This window comes from Lygodium microphyllum, chromosome 16 (genome assembly GCF_053477565.2).
Source record: "Lygodium microphyllum isolate KBCC chromosome 16, Lygodium_microphyllum_v1.1.10, whole genome shotgun sequence".
NCBI lineage: Eukaryota > Viridiplantae > Streptophyta > Polypodiopsida > Schizaeales > Lygodiaceae > Lygodium > Lygodium microphyllum.
The window spans coordinates 56,253,938-56,272,227 of record NC_141150.1 but is presented as its reverse complement, the minus strand read 5'-3'; the positions used below and the strand labels follow the sequence as shown (position 1 = coordinate 56,272,227).

The 18,290-nt window shown below is 39.8% G+C and overlaps 1 protein-coding gene across 1 annotated transcript in view; it reads right to left on the bottom strand.

Moving 5' to 3' along the window:
* The window catches only part of LOC148022854 (Tetratricopeptide repeat (TPR)-like superfamily protein), a 167,474-nt gene that overhangs the window by 62,461 nt on the left and 86,723 nt on the right, over nt 1-18,290 (bottom strand). The window contains exons 11-13 of the mRNA XM_087695772.1: nt 3,582-3,668; nt 2,563-2,682; nt 2,355-2,486 (exon numbers count right to left, since the gene is read on the bottom strand). Coding sequence (XP_087551898.1) covers nt 2,355-2,486; nt 2,563-2,682; nt 3,582-3,668 — 339 coding nt within the window. The remainder of the gene's footprint in view (nt 1-2,354; nt 2,487-2,562; nt 2,683-3,581; nt 3,669-18,290) is intronic.

Sequence of the window (18,290 nt, the reverse complement as noted above, 5' to 3'; positions counted from 1 at the left end):
GCTTTTTTACATAAGGTTATGGCTGAATTATGTGTTACCTGCAACCACAGAGGGCTGGATCCTGACATACAGGCTAAAAACTAGTCATGGCTGCTCTAGGAGGTCAAAATTGCAATCCTTTTGCTAAGATGGGAGTCGTGGCTCTCAAACCTCAGGTTGTTTCGTAGTATTTAACAACTGCAAAATGCTGATCACAAGGGCAGTAGGAGACCCAAGAAACAAGCAGACAGTGGAGGATGATGCAAGCGGCCACACTAGCTACAAAAATGCAGGCAGATGCAGTCACCTGGTGGAGATCAGCCTCTCGCCAAGTCCGGAGCTGTAAACACAAGCTATTCCCAGTGTCAATCATGAGGAAATTGCAGGCAAGCTGCTGAAAGCACAGTAATATGAGGCCTCCAAGCAGCAAGGCAATGGCAGGATGGAGACGTCAAGTGCTGAAGTGGATGGTGATGATGTGGCAGCAGTGGCATGGGCTGGACAGCCACTGAGTGGAAAGCTAATGCCTGAAATCTACACATGGAAGTGAGAAATCTGAGCACAAGGATGGATCTAAATGGTGGGCAGCCTATCTATTTATAGATGTAGAAGGATCCTCCTAAATAGGATTTTGCATGTGGAACATCGAAACTCTCTAGAGCTACTCCCCACTTGATGAAACTTTTGGTAATTTACTGTTTTGGGGATGTTTTAAATAGCTAATCAGTGGGCAATTAATTTTGAACTCAACATCCCCTCTCATGCTCGAAATTGGATCATCCCCTTCCATAATGGAAAATTCACAGAGATTAATAGGCCAAGTGTGATCTCGTGCCGCATAGCAGTCAATGAGATGACTCTAAAGCTCAGATATAGGGGGGGGAATGCTATAACTAAGAGTGGAACTTAGGAAGCAGTCCTTGCATAAGCTCAATATTGGCTATGGCATTGTGGGTGTCATTTGATCTTGTGCCGCATAGCAGTCAATGAGATGACTCTAAAGCTCAGACATAGGGGGGGAAATGCTATAACTAAGAGTGGAACTTAGGAAGCAGTCCTTGCATAAGCTCAATATTGGCTATGGCATTGTGGGTGTCATTGGTGAACTTCCCCTTGTCTCAGCTCTTTCAAAGTGAAGAATATCGAATGACAACTATTTCTTTTGCACAACCAATGTGGAATCCTCAAGCCAAAGATTTATTTCCTGCCTTTTAGCCAAGAAGATCTGAACCCTCCTATCAGATATTTGGAGAGATGTGGTTGGCATGTTGCTATGCCCCTCTAATTGTGTTTCTACTAGGGCAAAATACACCACCCTGTCACAGCCACATATGAAGATTTTGTTCCATTTCTTCAGATTTTGGGGTGGTTGGCATAATTAGGTTACCTGGAATGCTTTCATCTTCGACTTCGCCACAGGCGTCCAGGGACATATCGCTAGGATCAAGGGTCTTCTACATTACAGTTAGATCTTCTTTAGCATGCTAATCCTCTCCCTAGGGAGGTTCTACTTCCTTGGCATAAAGCAATCCCTTTTGCTTCCTTGCCATGACTTTTGTATCTTTCCTACCATCTGACCTTTGTAATTCTTCTATATGATTTGATAACATAAGCACTCATTATGGAAAGAGAGAGAGAGAGAGAGAGAGAGAGAGAGAGAACCCCTGGCTCACTTAGGCATTTGTTAACTTGGCATGGATGGCATAACAGGTTATGTATCCTCCAAATCAAACTTAAAATCAATTCAATAGTAAAACAATTATTGGGAAATAGAGATAACCATAGGAGATAAGGTAAGGAAAGGACCTAGACATTTTATAGGAATTGGAAAAATGCTCAACTTTTTCATCCCTGAATTTCAAGCGATATCTTGCCATAACTCCATACTTTCCTGCCCTCTTCCTTTCTTCCTCACTTCTTTTGCTCCCCTTCTCTTCCTTCTTTCCTTGCTTGTTCTACTTCCTTGCTCTTCCTTCCTTACTTCCTTCCCTGTTAGACTTTCCTTCTTTTTCCCCAACTATTTCCTTCTTCCGTTACTTCCTGCCTCCCTAGCTTCTTCCCTCGCTCCCTTGTGCCTTGTACTTTCATTTCGTTTACTGAACTTCCTTTTCTTCTTTTCTTGTTATAAATCAGATAGCACATGCAATATACTAGATGTTGATCATATATCCCTTATGATCCGTATCTGCAGATCTGTTTAATAACTTAGCTGAACAGGAGCGATGCACTGTTTTCTACTTGAAAAACTACCAAGAGCAGAAGCAAGCACTGTCCCCTTCTACATACACTCTTTTTCTATGATAAATAAATGGACGGCACACCAAAAGAATCAGCTTTGACCTGGAGAAAAAATCAAGAAGTTAACATAGGCATACCTGTCCACAGACATTATAACGATTTCCTGCAAGGACTAGATGAAAGCCATATTTTCGCAATAAAGGTGGGGTCGCACGAAGATAACAATATGCAGATTGCTCAAGAAAGATCCCAGCTCGTAAGTGTGGCTCCTGAAAGCAATATCCTTAGAAGCAGTATTTCAGAAACTCGTGATTGTAAACTTCCAGTTAAGTATATTGCACTCACCTCTGTGGATGCACGGAAAAATACGTTCGCAGCCTCTTTATATTGGCCCCTAGCTTTGTGCATTTCTGCCCACCAAAGAGCACAACGTGTGGAATATCTTTGCCCAGATGCCACTAGTTTCTATGTCACAAGAAACATTCAAGAGCAGAGCATTACCACCTTAAAAATCTTTCATCTGAAATGATCGCATGCAATGGTCAAAAGCATATTACATTTGAACACTTTACACAAGTAATGACCTGTGAAGCTTATGTGTTTATCTTATGCATAAGCCATAAGCATAAGTCATAAGCAAAGACTTGTGTATACTCGTAGACTAATCCACAAGCCTAACACAAACAACTTATGCATTAATCTTATATATAATCCTCAAGCATATTGCCAAGAGAGACTTAGGACCAAGTAGGAGCATGAAGGAATCTCTTGCAACTGTCTCATGAATATTTGTCTTTTATGTAGGAAACTCTTGTATCAATAGCCAAGGAACAAGTTACCTACTGGCATTATACTTGTAACTGCATTAGATTCTTATCTCAAACAAACAAATCCAAATAAGCATTCGAAAGTGTCTCCTTTGTTTGGTTTTCCTGGGGGCCGGGGGGTAGGGGCAGGCATTGGATAAGTGTCCAATCAGCACTTGAAATGTATGCATGAAAGATACTTGAGCTCAAATTCAATTTTATGAAGAAACAAATCAGGACTCGTATAAATAGAGGGCTTCAGACTGCTGGATTTTACTTCTGTGCCAGCAGACCAACTCTCTCCAAATGACTTATGGATCCACCACAATAATTTGAGTTGTCTACTTAGGACTGTGTGCTTGAAAAAGGAGTGAACAGTCTATCTAAATTTACCTATCCATAGATTTACATGTAAAATACAGTCCACAATCATCTAAAGCAAAATAGTATTGACTTACTACAGTTGTTGACAAAACATTCATGTTTCATCTTAGCTTACACTATCAAAAACACTTAGGATTGCAGCACCACATCATCAATTTTCCAAATGGGCTTCACCTGATATGTGGTAAAAGCACTTTCCATTGAAAGCTCCGCCTCCTTACGGGATTGATCTAACATGAATAAAGAAAGGCCAATCATTTCCTACAAAACCAAATCCTGTCAGATATACACTTTAAGCACATCAACCTGTCCCCAAGCCCCACACGAGCACATGTGCCCACACACACGTGCACACACAAAAGATAAATGATTTCATACACAAAATTAAAGGCACTTAAAAACCCCCTTTTCTTCATTCTCTATATATGGGATTGGTATATATAAAGGTAGGGCAATCAATCACTTCTACACACTTGAACAACCTCTCTCCAAGACGGAGTGGAACCCCTTCGGTAAACAACTTCCCCTGTGGGTCTCAGCAGTCCAAACGAAAAAAAAGAAGACCTTTGCTGCAACAGTCAGCTTCCAGACACCTTCAATCCCCCTACCAACAGCTAAGCCTTTGTCATGAGAGTCCTACCTGCTTTGCAAAGGTTGAAAAAAGTTCAAGGAGAGCTCGCAACAATGAAGTAAGAAATGATCAACAAGGAAGAACATATTAAATAATTGCAGGAATAACTGCAAGGCATGAAGAAGAAACAAAAAAAAGTAAAGAAGAAGCCCATAAGAGAGCCATTGCAAGCACATTGGAAAAACAACATATAAAAAGTGCATTCATCTGATTGAGAACACTTTTGTACAGAGGTTATGTCAATAATCATGGAGAACGAGAAGATGAACGTAATAAGAGAGATAAGAATTGGTGGTCTCTCTGAGGCTCCAATAATCTTGCTCCATAGTTGGAACAAGAATTCAAATGTCATTCAAGCATAGTTAAGCAAGGTGATCCCTTCCATAGATTTGGGAGAGCCCATCAACACTATCCCAAAAGGCAGACAAGCAAAGGTCAACTACATGGATATGACTCAAAAGATAGCGATGATGAGGCAAGCTAGGTCCCTACAAGGAACAAAACTATGGACAACGGTTGAGTTGACCCCACTTTAGCTCTAAAATCAATCAATAGAATTAGCCAAAGTGTTCCATCATTCCACGAAAAACTAAGATTGCATAACCACTAATTCATTAAGATCAAATGAAACCACCTTTATGTTAGGAAGCACGAAGAAATGGTAAGTAGTGTTGAGCTAGAAATTCAATACCCACTGATTAGGTCTTTAAAACAGACCCAAAACACTAAATGACCAAAAGTTTCATTAAATAGGAAACACCCTTGGAGAGTTTCTGTGTCCCACATGCAAAACCCTAATTTAGGACAATCCTTCCAGGCCTATAATGAAGTCAGCGACGCACAGCAGCGACGCAATGTCCAGCAATGAAAATGCCAAGTAGAGAGCGAAACGTGAGCAAGAGCAGAGAGTGTGAGAGTCAAAGAGAGAGATGCATGATGTTCTTGGGTACAATCTTTGTGTTATGTACCTCTTTAGGTTTCAGATAGATATATATGAAAGTACAAATGTGCTAAGGGTGTCTTCACACCCCTGCAAATATAAAAGGTACAATGGCCCTTTATTCCAAACAACCTGCCACCTAAAGGCAATGTGCCTTAAGAGGAGAAAAGAATTAACTAACTCTACATATGTACAAAACTAAAATACATATATCTATCCAACTCCCATCATCTCTTGGCAATGAGCAAACCGCTTTGCTGGAAGACCCTTCGTGAGAAGATCTGGAGGATTATCATCTGTATGCAATTTGACAAGCTCAATGCTCTTGCTGTCAAGTACATCTCTAATGAAGTGATACTTCACCTGTATGTGCTTCGTCTTTGCATGAAAGACGTGATTCCGTGTTAGCATGATAGCACTCTGACTATCACAATGGAGAACAAGTAACTCTGTAATGCCAAGCTCTCCTACCAAACATGAAAGCCATAAAGCCTCCTTGCATGCCTCAGTGGCAGCCACATACTCTACCTCTGTAGTAAACAATGCAACACACTTTTCTAGCCTAGAGATCCAAGAGACTACTCCTCCTGTAAAGGCAAACACATACCCAAAAGTGGACTTTCTGCAGTCCGCATGACCAGCATAGTTCGCATCCATAAAGCCAATGACAAATGCCTTTTGCTTTCCAAAGCAGATACACAAATCCTTTGTGCCTTTGAGGTATCTCATAATACATTTCACGGCTTCCCAATGCTTTTTACCAAGGTTTACTATGTATCTACTAACCACTCCCACTGCAAAGGCAATGTCAAGACGTATAGCAACCATAGCATACACCAAATTACCAACAACTCAAGCATATAGTATCTTGGCCATTTTAGCCTTCTCATCATCAAATGTAGGGTTGTCCTCTGCACTAAGTTTCACATATGGAAGCAATGGAGCCCCAATTGTTTTCCCTCCCTCCATACTGAAACGCTACAAAACCTTCGAGATATACTCATGCTAAAATAGATAGAGTAATCCTTTTGATCTATCTCTGAGTATTCGCATGCCAAGAATCTGATTTGCATCACCAAGATCCTTCATGTCAATGCTGCTATGAAGATTTACCTTCAATGAGTCCAAGGCATGAGTATCCCTGCCAACAATCAGCATGTCATCAATATACAGAACCAAGATAATCAGGCTGTCATCTGCTGCCTTCTTGGTGTACAAGTAGTGATCCACTTGACTTCTATGAAAACCTCGAGACTCCATAAATGTATCAAACTTATGATACCATTCTCTTGGTGCTTGTTTCAGCCCATACAAACTCCTTTTCAGTTTATATACCATCTTCTCTTCCCCTTTTGCCACAAACCCTTCACGTTGTTGCATATATATGTCGTCATGCAGATCACCATGTACGAATGCAATCTTTACATCCATCTGTATGAGCTCCATATCTTCAATTGCAACCAAGCCCAAAATGGTTCTCAATGTAATGATCTTGACTACAAGAGAGAAGATCTCATCAAAGTCAACTCCATGTTCCAAGTGTCCTTCATCTTGTAAACCCATTTGCATGAAAGGATTTTCTACCCTTAAGACAACTGCACCAAGCCCCAAGTGTTATTTTTCTCAAGAGATTCCATCCCTGACAACATGGATTTATACCATTTCTTCCTATCCTATTTGTCCATTGCTTCCTTGAAGCAAGACGGTTCATTAGAGTCTGTCAACATGACATAATCAGCCACATTGTTTGCATCATGAACGAATCTATCAGGTTGTCTAGTAGCCCTAGACGATCTTCTAACCCAATGATCATTGTTTGTTGAAGATCCAAGAGACTGCTCCTCTTGTGAAGGTAAACACATACCCAGAAGTGGACTTTCTGCAGTCCGCATGACCAGAATAGTTTACATCTGTAAAGCCAACGACAGATGCTATCACCAAGTGGTGATACTTTTTACAGTTGCTTTTCTTATTTACTTATATAAATATTTTATTTTTCTTTTCTTTTGTTGTTGTTGCTTCTTACCCCCAGAGTTCTCTTGGAATAAGAAGCCAGGATCTTTGCATGGCCAAAAGAGGCAGCCATTGGGACAAATTGAACTAATGGTTTCTTTGAACCTTAGAACCGGTTCCATATTGAATAGACACTAAAGAATAGAATGCCACTGGTTTGGGAATGTGTACTTAGCCACTGGAGCTGATGCAGGACAATGAGCCTGGCCAAGAAAGAAGATGCCCATGTGAGAATGCTCACGGAATAAAAGCCACCATAACTGAGCCACATTACACTTTTTAATGTGGTCACAATGATAAAAGTTGCTCAAAACAACTTGAGGAATGCAGGGGTCACCGTCCCTAAAATTTAAAGAGTTACTATTTTTGGACCCCAGAATATGTTCATGTCATTACTTTCGTTTTTGCAGGAGGATTAAATCTTTGGTCTGTGCCAAGGTCAAATTTTGCACCGATCATGGAGAATTTCAGACCAAAAGGTTTAAACAGGAAAATTGTTACAAGTATGCCATGTGGCACAAATTCCCAAAAGAGAGAGAGACCATTTAAAAAAACGTAATAGGCATAAGGGGCAAATGGGAGAAGGAAGTTTTGGAGGAGATGAGGGCAAATTGCTGCAAGAAAATCAGTCATGAAGAGTACTTCTACGTCTCTGACTCAAGTAGGGAGGTAGAGCTTGCTCCCTCTGAACAACTCTCTCTCTATTCTCAGAGGAAATGCTTCACATGATGGGTTGATTCCATCGAAGAAAATGCAAGACATGTTGGACAGTAAGAACAGTGAATTCAGAGATTTGCAGGCTGTAATTCTGCACATGAATCATTGAGTTTTGGTCACATGCTGAACAATAAGAACAGTGTGCTGGACAGTAAGAACAGTGAACTCTAGACAAGCTAGACAGTAAGAACAATGAATTCAAAGATCTGCAAACTGCAATTCTGCACAGGAATCATTGAGTTTTGATCACAGAAAATGCTTTCCTAAAAGCGATGTTGATTTGGACATGTTGTACTGTTCTTATGCAACTGGGATTTACTCAGAAGAGATTAAAACCAACTGTTCACAGGTTATGTATTTTGGACATTATCATTTTTTGTAATTTTCCATCTCTTAATTGATAGAGAAATACTGAGAGGGGCGCCGGTCTTCGGGGCCAATCTGGTATTGACCGAGGGAGTGAGGTCTCTGCTTATGTGTGTGTGTGTGTGTAAAGACCATGTATTAATTGAAGGAACTATAGCTTTAGGTGAGTCATAGACCGGTTTCATGGTTCCATCCCCAAGATTTGAATTCTTTTTTGTAAGAATTTAAGCTGAGACAGTTTTGGGTAAAAAGGCCATTCACACAAGTTTTAGAGAGATTACAGGACTAGACAGATGGCAGACATGGATAAAGGCAAATAAAAACTCCCTCATGAGGAAGAGAGTTCTTCTTCTCCTCGTAGACACCGAAGAGAGAATATTGGTGTATAGGTGTCAGCACCTTCCAGAACCGAGATTGAACCACAGGATGAGGAGACAGCTTGTAAAGAATCCTCCGATGCAAAAAATTTTGAATTCACATAATGAGAATTCTAGGGCTGAGTCATCACATCATACCATGGAGTGCTCAAAAAGGCAAACTTCTAATGTGCGTGAGCATGTGGAAAAGACACCAAACTTGGAGACAGGTCCAATGCAACAAGAAGCACAAGCACAAAACCAGGTAGTGAATGGTCAAGGCAGTAATGCACAAGTGGCACAGCAGACTATTCCTCCTCAGTTTGCTACCTATCTTGGTTACTTTGGTGGTGGATCAGTTTTACAAGCAATGGCTGGATTACCGACGGGTTATCAGGGATACTTGTATAGAGGGTCACCAGGAATAATGCCTATTGAGACAGTGAACCCACTTTATGCTAATAGTGGTGGTTATCAAACTCTACAGAGTCCTCATTCGATGCCTGGAGTACAAAATGCAGCCGCTGGTTTTTTTCAACCTAGTGGATATATGGCAGCTAAGACAAGTGAAATGAATGCTGATAATGCGCATAAGGGACTTCCCTTTTTACAGCCACAGTCTGTAGATCTCTGAATTCACTGTTCTTACTGTCCAACATGTCCTGCATTTTCTTCGATGGAATCAGCCCATCATGTGAAGCATTTCCTTTGAGAATAGAGAGAGAGTTGATCAAAGGGAGCAAGCTCTACCTCCGTACTGGAGTCAAAGATGTAGAAGTACGCTCCATGGTGATTTTCTTGCAGCAATCTTCCCTCATCTTCTTCAAAACTTCATTCTTTCATCTGCTCCTCATGCCTATTATGCTTTTTTTAATGCTCTCTCTCTCTCTCTCTCTCTCTCTCTCTCTCTCTCTCTCTCTCTTTTGGGAATTTGTGCCACATGGCATACCTGTAACAATTTTCCTGTTTAAATCTTTTGGTCCAAAATTCTCCATGATCGTTGCAAAATTTGAACTCCGCACAAACTAGATTCTCAATGCTCGTGCAAAAACGAAGAAAATGATGCGAGCAGATTCAAGGGCCCAAAAATAGTAACTCCTTAAAATTTAGGGATGGTGACCCCTGCATTTCTTAAGTGTTTTATCATTGTGACCATGTCAAAAAGTGTAATGTGGCTCAGTTATAGTGACTTTTATTCCATGAGCATTCTCACATATGCATCTTCTTTCTTGGCTAGGCTCATTGTCCTGCACCATCTCCAATGGCTAAGTACACAGTCCCAAACCAGTGGCATTCTATTCTTCAGTGCCCATTCAATATGGAACTGGTCCTAAGGCTTAGACAAACTATAAATCCAATTTGTCCCAATGGTTGCCTCTTCTGGCCATGCAAAGATCCTGGCTTATTCTAAGAGAACTCTGGGAGTAAGAAGCAACAACAACAAAAGAAAAGAAAAATAAAATATTTATATAAGTAAATAAGAAAAGCAATTGTAAAAAGTATCACCACTTGGTGACATATCCCCCTCTTGAAAGAAGCAAGCGACATCGATTGCATGCCACACACGCTAATGGGTGACACAGGGCGATAACAAGATTCTCCATGTTATTAGTGCCATCGCATGTATCACTTGCTAACAAATGACACGGGGCGATTGTAGCAGTTTTCCCACTACCATTTGTCATTGCAAGTTCAAGTCTCACATAGCTGGAGGATTACATCCTGTATCCAACTATGATTACTAGGAGCCTTTCTAATATACATGTTTCCGGATGCAACACAGGGTGATAGCATGTATACGTGAACTATTAATGTCACAACATACATATTCATTCAACTGAAGTGTAATAAATACAACTTCAAAGCAATGAGATTTCATTCAGTGATGCACATGTTAATGCTAAATGTAAACCATACATTGTGCATTATTTAATGAGATGTAGTATTCAACTGTACAATAGAGAATGTACATTGTTTCAAAAAGCATTCTAAGTCACTGTAGATTCCAGTAAGAAAACTAGTACTTATTTATGGAAAACCATATACACATAAACCCTAGTTTCATAGAGTGTATGTAGAAGAAAGATGTGTGTGTGTGTGTGTGTGTGTGTGTGTGTGTGTGTGCACGCATGCACGCTGGCATGTTTGTGTGCATGCGTGTGTACCTATGTGCGTGCGTGCGTGCATGTTTGTCAATGGTACTAGAGAATTCCAATGCTTTTTTATTGAGCATATTACATAGCCCAACTTATTCTACATGCCAAGAATATCCAACCTAAGATTTAATAAAGCTCATATGCTCTTGGAAGAAGGTCACCAAGATGAAAATTTCAGCATAGTGCCCATGTTTTCAAAGAGTGCTTTTCAAAACAAGCTAGTCATTCTTGGGTTTCTATTACTCACAATTGATCGTGGCATTCCATGGTACTTGAAGATATTTTGCATAAATATCTTTACCATGTGTTCTGACTTAATGCTTTTCATTACAGGAATGAAATGTGCCTGTTTGCTGAATTTGCAAGTGATAGTCCAAATTCCATCATTCCGTAAAGAAGTTCTTGGAAGATCAAAAATGAAATCCATGGCAATACTTTCCCATGGCCTTTTTGGAATAGGCAGTGGTTACAATAACCCTGGTGCCTTCTGTCTATCAAATTTGACCTTTTGGCATACAAGGCAAGATCTGACATATGCATCAACATTAGATCTCAAGGCTGGCCAATAGAAGAAAGTCTCTACCGCTTTGACTGTAGCATCAATACCACGATGTCTTGCATACGGTGGAGCATGACTTTTCAATAAAACTTTTGGCCTTAACTGTTTTGTAATGCATAGTATTCTATGCATCATTATAAAGCCTTCTTTGAACACATAATGATCATGATGTTGGCCATTGATCAACTGTTCATAGATTTCAGAGAAATCTTCATCATCAACATACTGCTCTTTCATATCATCCAATTCATGGTGATAAGGAATTAAAACAATTGACAGCTGTGGTTTGCGAGATAAAGCATCTACAACTACATTCTTCTTGCCTTCCACATGCACTATCTGAAAATGAAACATAGATAGGAAATTTTCCCAATGCATGTGTCTCTCTAACAATTTAGCGTGTGTGAGAAAGTATCTAAGTGTTTGATTATCCGTTTGCACTACAAAATCAGCACCAAGCAAATAGTGCTTCCAACTAGAGAGTGCATGGATCACAACCAATAATTCTTTCTCATAAATTTGGTAAGTCCTTTCAATGACAGAAAGTACTCTACTCTTGTATGCCACAACTCGGCCATTCTGCATTACAACAGCGCCAATGCTGTTTCCACATGCATCACACTGCACTAGGAGTGGCTTAGACAGATCTGGCAAAATAAGTACTAGATCTGTAGTCATTTTCCGCTTCAAACATCTAAATGCTGATTTCTCTTTGTCAGTCCATTGCCATTTGACATCCTTCTTTTCAAGCGCATGTAAAGGAGAAGCAATCTCTGCAAAGTGTCTTACAAATCTTCTGTAGTAAGAGTATAGGCCAAGAAAACTGCGGACATCATGAACGGTTTTCAAGTCTAGCCAAGAGACAATTGCTGCTATCTTTGCAGGATCCATCTTCACACCATCTTTAGAAACTATATGCCCAAGAAAGTGAATCTCTTCCAAAAAGAATTCACTCTTCTTATCATTAATAAGCAATCTATTACGCTTCAGCTCATTAAAGACTGCAACTAGGTGTTTTCTATGCTCTTCTTCATTCTTTGAAAAGATAATAATATTATCAAAGAATGTGCCAACAAAACTTCGATAAGAGCGGAAAATTCTATCAATCATCTTGTTAAACGTAGCAGGAGCATTGGTCAATCCAAATGGCATGACTAAAAATTCATAGAGACCAAATGTCGTTCTAAAAGCAGTCTTATGAATATCCTCTGGCTTGATTCTGATTTGATGGTACCCACTTTTCAAATCTATCCTGCTAAACATTCCTGCTCCCTGTAATCGATTGAGAATGTCATCTATCCTTGGAATCAGAATCCTATTCTTGATCGTGTGCTTATTCAAGGCTCTGTAGTCAATACACATTCGCCAAGAGCCATCCTTTTTCTGAACTAACAACACAAGTGAACAAAACTGAGAACTACTGGGCTGAATTAGTCCCTTCTCTAAAAGCTCATTAATTTGTGTCATAATCTCTTTCTGTTGCGTCGCACTGACCCTGTACAATGGTCTATTGGGCGGACTAGTCCCTGGAATAAGATCTATGGTATGATCTTCAGGCCTCTCAAGGGGTAACTCTCCTGGTAACGAATCTGAGAAAGTCACTAAATTTATCCAAGAAAGCCCTTCTACTTTCATCTAGTACAGACACATTACTATCAACTTCATTAACTTGCTTTGCAAAAACCAAGTACACAGAAATATGATTTTTCATTACAGAAGTAATTGCAGAAGCAAAAACAACTAGGACAGACTCTCCTTTAAGCTTCACATCTAACACATGAGTCTTGCCCCTATGTACAAGAGTAATTGTTCTATTGTAAGTATCCAAGATAGCATGAATCCTGTGGCACCATGGGATACCTAACAGAACATCATAGCCCTCTAAAGACACAATATGGAATTCCTCTGTCCACATAGCTTTGAATATGCATACGAAGTTTGCTAAGAATGGGGGTGACAGGTTCAGTATGTCCTGGGTGTGCCAAATCAGCCTGTCCAACTGGTCCCATTTCCTCGAGACGTATACCGAGCTTAGCTGCCAATGCCGGTGAGATAAAGTTTGCACGAGCTCCAGGATCAAAGAAAATAAGCAATGTGGAATCTCTGATCCTTCCCCAAGCTTTGCACAATTCTGTAGCATCATCAGTAGATTGATCTCCCACCATATCAATCACTAAGCCAATGCTGGGCTTCTTTTTACTTGGTGCATCTTTATCCTTTGCATCTTTAGAAGATTGATGTGGGCACTTGGAAGCAATATAGCCTTTCTGTTCACATATAAAGCATTTACCAGCCAATTTCCCAAAAAGTGGCCTCTTCTATCCTTTACCCTGTTTAAAAGAAGTCTTAGGTCGTTGCTGAAATCTTTTTACTTGGTGCATCTTTATCCTTTGCATCTTTAGAAGATTGTTGTGGGCACTTGGAAGCAATATAGCCTTTCTGTTCACATATAAAGCATTTACCAGCCAATTTCCCAAAAAGTGGCCTCTTCTATCCTTTACCCTGTTTAAAAGAAGTCTGAGGTCGTTGCTGAAATCTTTTCTTCCAAAAAGACTTCTTTGTAAAGCTGGTCTTTTCTGGCAATTGCTTCTTCTTCTTGCCAGGATTGTGCTTAAACTAAGAATCCTTCTTTTCAGTGCCTTTAAAGCTGTCATCTTTTCCTTTCAACAATGCATTTGCCACACCAGCATTTTCAATTAACTGTATCATATTTGTAACCCTAGTCTTGGTACAATAATCCTTGATGGCTTCGGACAAGCCACAACACTACTTTTCAATTTGTTCTGACAGGGGCACTGTCCTGGAAGAACTCATAAGCAGAAGTTCTTCCCATAATTTCTTATTGTACTCTTCTAAATTCGTACAATTTGCCGCGTTCAATTTATTACATGTTGTCATGACATCTACTTCAAATGTGTTAGTTAACCATGAGGTTGCAAACAACTGTTTAAAATGGACCCAAGTGGCAGGTGCATCTCCTTGCATCAACAATATGTTCTACCATTGCAAAGCATTACCTTTCAAAAAAGTTGTATCCTTTCGCACCTTAGAAGTCTTAGTAAAATTCCCTCTTGTGTAAGTTGCATCAAACTGCTGTATAAATGTCAAAGCTTTCAGCTTATGCGAGACTCCATAAATGTATCAAGCTTATGATACCATTCTCTCGGTGCTTGTTTCAGCCCATACAAACTCCTTTTGAGTTTACATACCATCTTCTCTTTCCCTTTTGCCACAAACCCTTCAAGTTGCTGCATACATATGTCTTCATGTAGATCACCATGTAAGAATGCAGTCTTTACATCCATCTGTATGAGCTCCATATCTTCACCTACAACCAAGCCCAAAATGGTTCTCAATGTAGTCATCTTTACTACTGGGGAGAAGATCTCATCAAAGTCAACTCGATGTTCTTGTTTGTACCCCTTCGCAATCAATCTTGCTTTGTACTTTGGCAAGGCACAAAAGTGTCCTTTATCTTGTAAACCCATTTGCATGGAAGGGTTTTCTGCCCTTTACGCAACTGCACCGAGTCCCAAGTGCCATTTTTCTCAAGAGATTCCATATCTAACAACACGGCTTTATACCATTTCTTGTTGTCATGTCTATCCATTGCTTCTTTGAAGCAAGATGGTTCACCACAGTCTGTCAACATGACATTATCAGCCACATTGTTTGCATCAGGAACGAATCTATCAAGTTATCTAGTAGCCCTAGACGATCTCCTAACCCAATGATCATTGTTTGCTGGCTGTTGAGCCTACAAATTTCCATTTTCAACTTGTTGTCTTGGCATTTCAGCCTGCAAATCAATATTAACAGCTTGATGTTCTAGCTGTTCCTGCACATTCAATGGCTCATCATTATGGGCAATGGCTGGCTAATCATTTCCACCATTATTTTCTGCATTTACAAGTTCATTTGCAGCAGGTATTTGCTCTTGTACAGTAGGCACATTTTACTATCCAAAAGATATTTCTTCCTGGAATACAACCCTATGGACCTCCTCACTCTTTTCGGGCTGTTTACGCATGTGATCTTCCCTAAAAATAGTATCATTGCTACGTACTATTTTCCTTTTCTTGGGATCCCATAATCAATATCCCATTTCACCCTCCTTACCATATCCTAGGAAAATGCATTTACAAGACTTTGGCTCAAGTTTGTTGCGTTCTTCTTTACGAATGTGCACAAAAGCCTCACAACCAAACACTTTCAGGTGAGCATATAAAGGTGGCTTGCCCGAATACGCTTCCAGAGAGATCCCCCCCCCAAAGACCTATTCGGTGACCAATTAATCAAGTGAACAAATGTCATAACAGCCTTTGCCCAAAAGACATAGGTTAATGCAACATGAGACAGCATAGTACGGATTTTATCCTATATGGTCCGATTCATACACTCTGCAACTCCATTTTGGGGTGGATTATGAGGGACAGTGAGCTCCCTCTTTATCCCTTTGCTATCACAAAATGCCTGAAAGGCCTTGGACACATATTCCCCACCATTGTCAAAGCGAAGACACTTAAGTGTCTTATCAATCTGATTTTCAACCAATGCCAAGAATTTTTAAAACTTATCAAGCACTTCATCCTTGCTACGAATAGGGTAAACCTATACCTTCCGTGTAGCATCATCGACAAAGATGACAAAGTATTTCTTTCCCCCTAAACATAACCCTAGCATCTGACATACATTGGAATGTACTAACTCTAGATCAGAAGATTTTAACGAAAGAGACTTCTTATGAGACGTCTGTGCCATAGTACGGGGGAGTTTTGGAAACTGGGAAAACGGAAACGGGAAGATAGGAGTTTCAGAGTTTGCGCCAAATTTTGGAAACAGGAAAATGGCATTTCGGATTGTACACTAAAAAAAATACAATAATATGTGGGTATGTAAATATATCAATGCCTATAACATGTATCCAAATTTCATACAAAACTTTGAGCCTTTATGTCATATGATTGAAATCATGATTCATTACACATTTCACAAGTCACAACTCACAACTCACGAGTGAAGATTGAGGAGTTAAGACTGAGGACTCAATGGTTGAAACTTAAGACAGCTTAACACAATTAAGACTTAATTTTCAAAACTTAAGGTAACAAAATGAATTAGAATTTATGACTCATGAATAATCTATGATCTAAAGAGCAGTGAAAATTAACATCAAGAACAATGGAACAAGAATCAAGATGCATAATAAATGGGATCAAGATACAATGATAGTAACTATGTCATGTCAATAATCTGTCAAAACTCCAAAGTCCAGTGAGACTATAAGTATCAACATCAATAAACAACTAGCAACTCCAGCCTAGACTCTGCACTGCTAAACTGACTCCTATTTATCACGAGTCATGACTCATGACTCACCCGGACTGTGAGGATCTATGCACCATCTCCTCATCCGACTCTGAGGACCCTGATCAAGAAGTTGATGAAGCAACCTCAGCCTCATCCTCACACTCTAGCTCTGACTCTGCCTGTGAAACACGACCACGTGTGGCCCTAGCTCTAACCCTCCTCTATACACAAGTCTCATGCACCGGTGCCGATAGCTTCTCATAGAGCATGGAGTAGATATCCTGCTCCTCCTGTGGTATCTGCAGAATGTCATGCATCTTCTCTATATCAATCTTATCAACATTCACCTGTAAAGGTGAATAAGACAAAGATATATCATATAAGAGGAGATTTAATATGTTTAATATTCATATATATCACAATTTACAATCCAACTTCCAAGCAAATTAGCAATGTCAAGTGTCAACTTTCAAGGACTCAAGGTTAAAAAGTTAATTATACATAATACTAATCATTACCAATTTACCTGTGAAGGCTCAAGAGATAGAACGGTCCTCTCAAGAAGCTGGAGATTACAATGGCAAAACACTAAACACTGTAGCTAGGCAGTAGTGAGCTTGTTTCTCTTTTTTGTGTGAAAGAGGACCCATGTGCTCCAGTTCCCCTCAACAAGCCCTGAACTACAATCTTGCGAGAGGACCCGAATGGCAATGCGTTTCTATTCAAATTTAAGAGATTAAGGTTAAGTAATTGGCAATTGCTAATATGCACGTCGCCAAAACAACATTTGAGTGGGCAATAGATTACAAAACTTATTACCTAGGTTGCATAATGCTTTAGATAATCAAGATTCAAAATATAAAAGTCAACAATCACATACCAAAGTAGGAGCACAATTGCCGTATTTCTCCCACCAAGAGACAAGCTGAAGCTGTGCCTCTTGAAGCCTAGCTGTGGATCGGCCAAAATAAAGAGAATGATTGCGGAATGCCACGAAATCATCCTCTATTCTTCCCATCATATCTATATCATCCCCTATGAGGCGCCTCATGTACTCTATGAAGCCCTCCTCTAACTCCTCGCTAGTGCACTGCTCCTTGCTATGCCAAAGGGCATTCAAGATATGTGCGACAGCATGGATTACTTTATGGAATCAATCCCATCGTCTATTCCACACTGAATCAATCTCATCAATGCTATAGATAAAATAAGTTAAAAACTTAGAAGTTCGAATAATGATCAATCATTGAGGAGTCGTTAATATCAAATAATTACATCTGTAAAACTTAAACAAAAAGTTACTTGTCTTAAGGTAAGGCCTTGCCAATTTTATCCATATACTCATATAGAAGCCCCAAAGTACTTCTCTCCATATCAATGAAGAGCAATGCAGTGTAAATAGGAGTGAGACTTTTCATCAATGTCTCTGTCTCAACCCACCAACTCTCATTTAAAATATTGTGCCTAAAAGCAAGAGCCTTTGGAGACTCTCTCACTCCATGTAAGCCATTCCTAGCGTGCAATGGTCCATATTAAATTTGGACGAACCATATCAATCTCTCCAATACAATAAACATATAAGTAAATCTAGTGGTGGAGAGTTTCAAAAGTGTGCTATTGGCTCGAAACATGCTTGTGACATATGGCCTCTTCCTCATAAATCTTACCATACTTGTTGCCATCTTGAAAATGCCATCCATCTAAGATATTTGCCTAACATTTTCAATAAGCAAGTCAAGGCAATGGGATGCGCATGGAGTCCATACTATGCTAGGAAACTCCTCCTCAAGCATACGTCCTATAGACACACAATTGCTTTCATTATCTGTCACCAC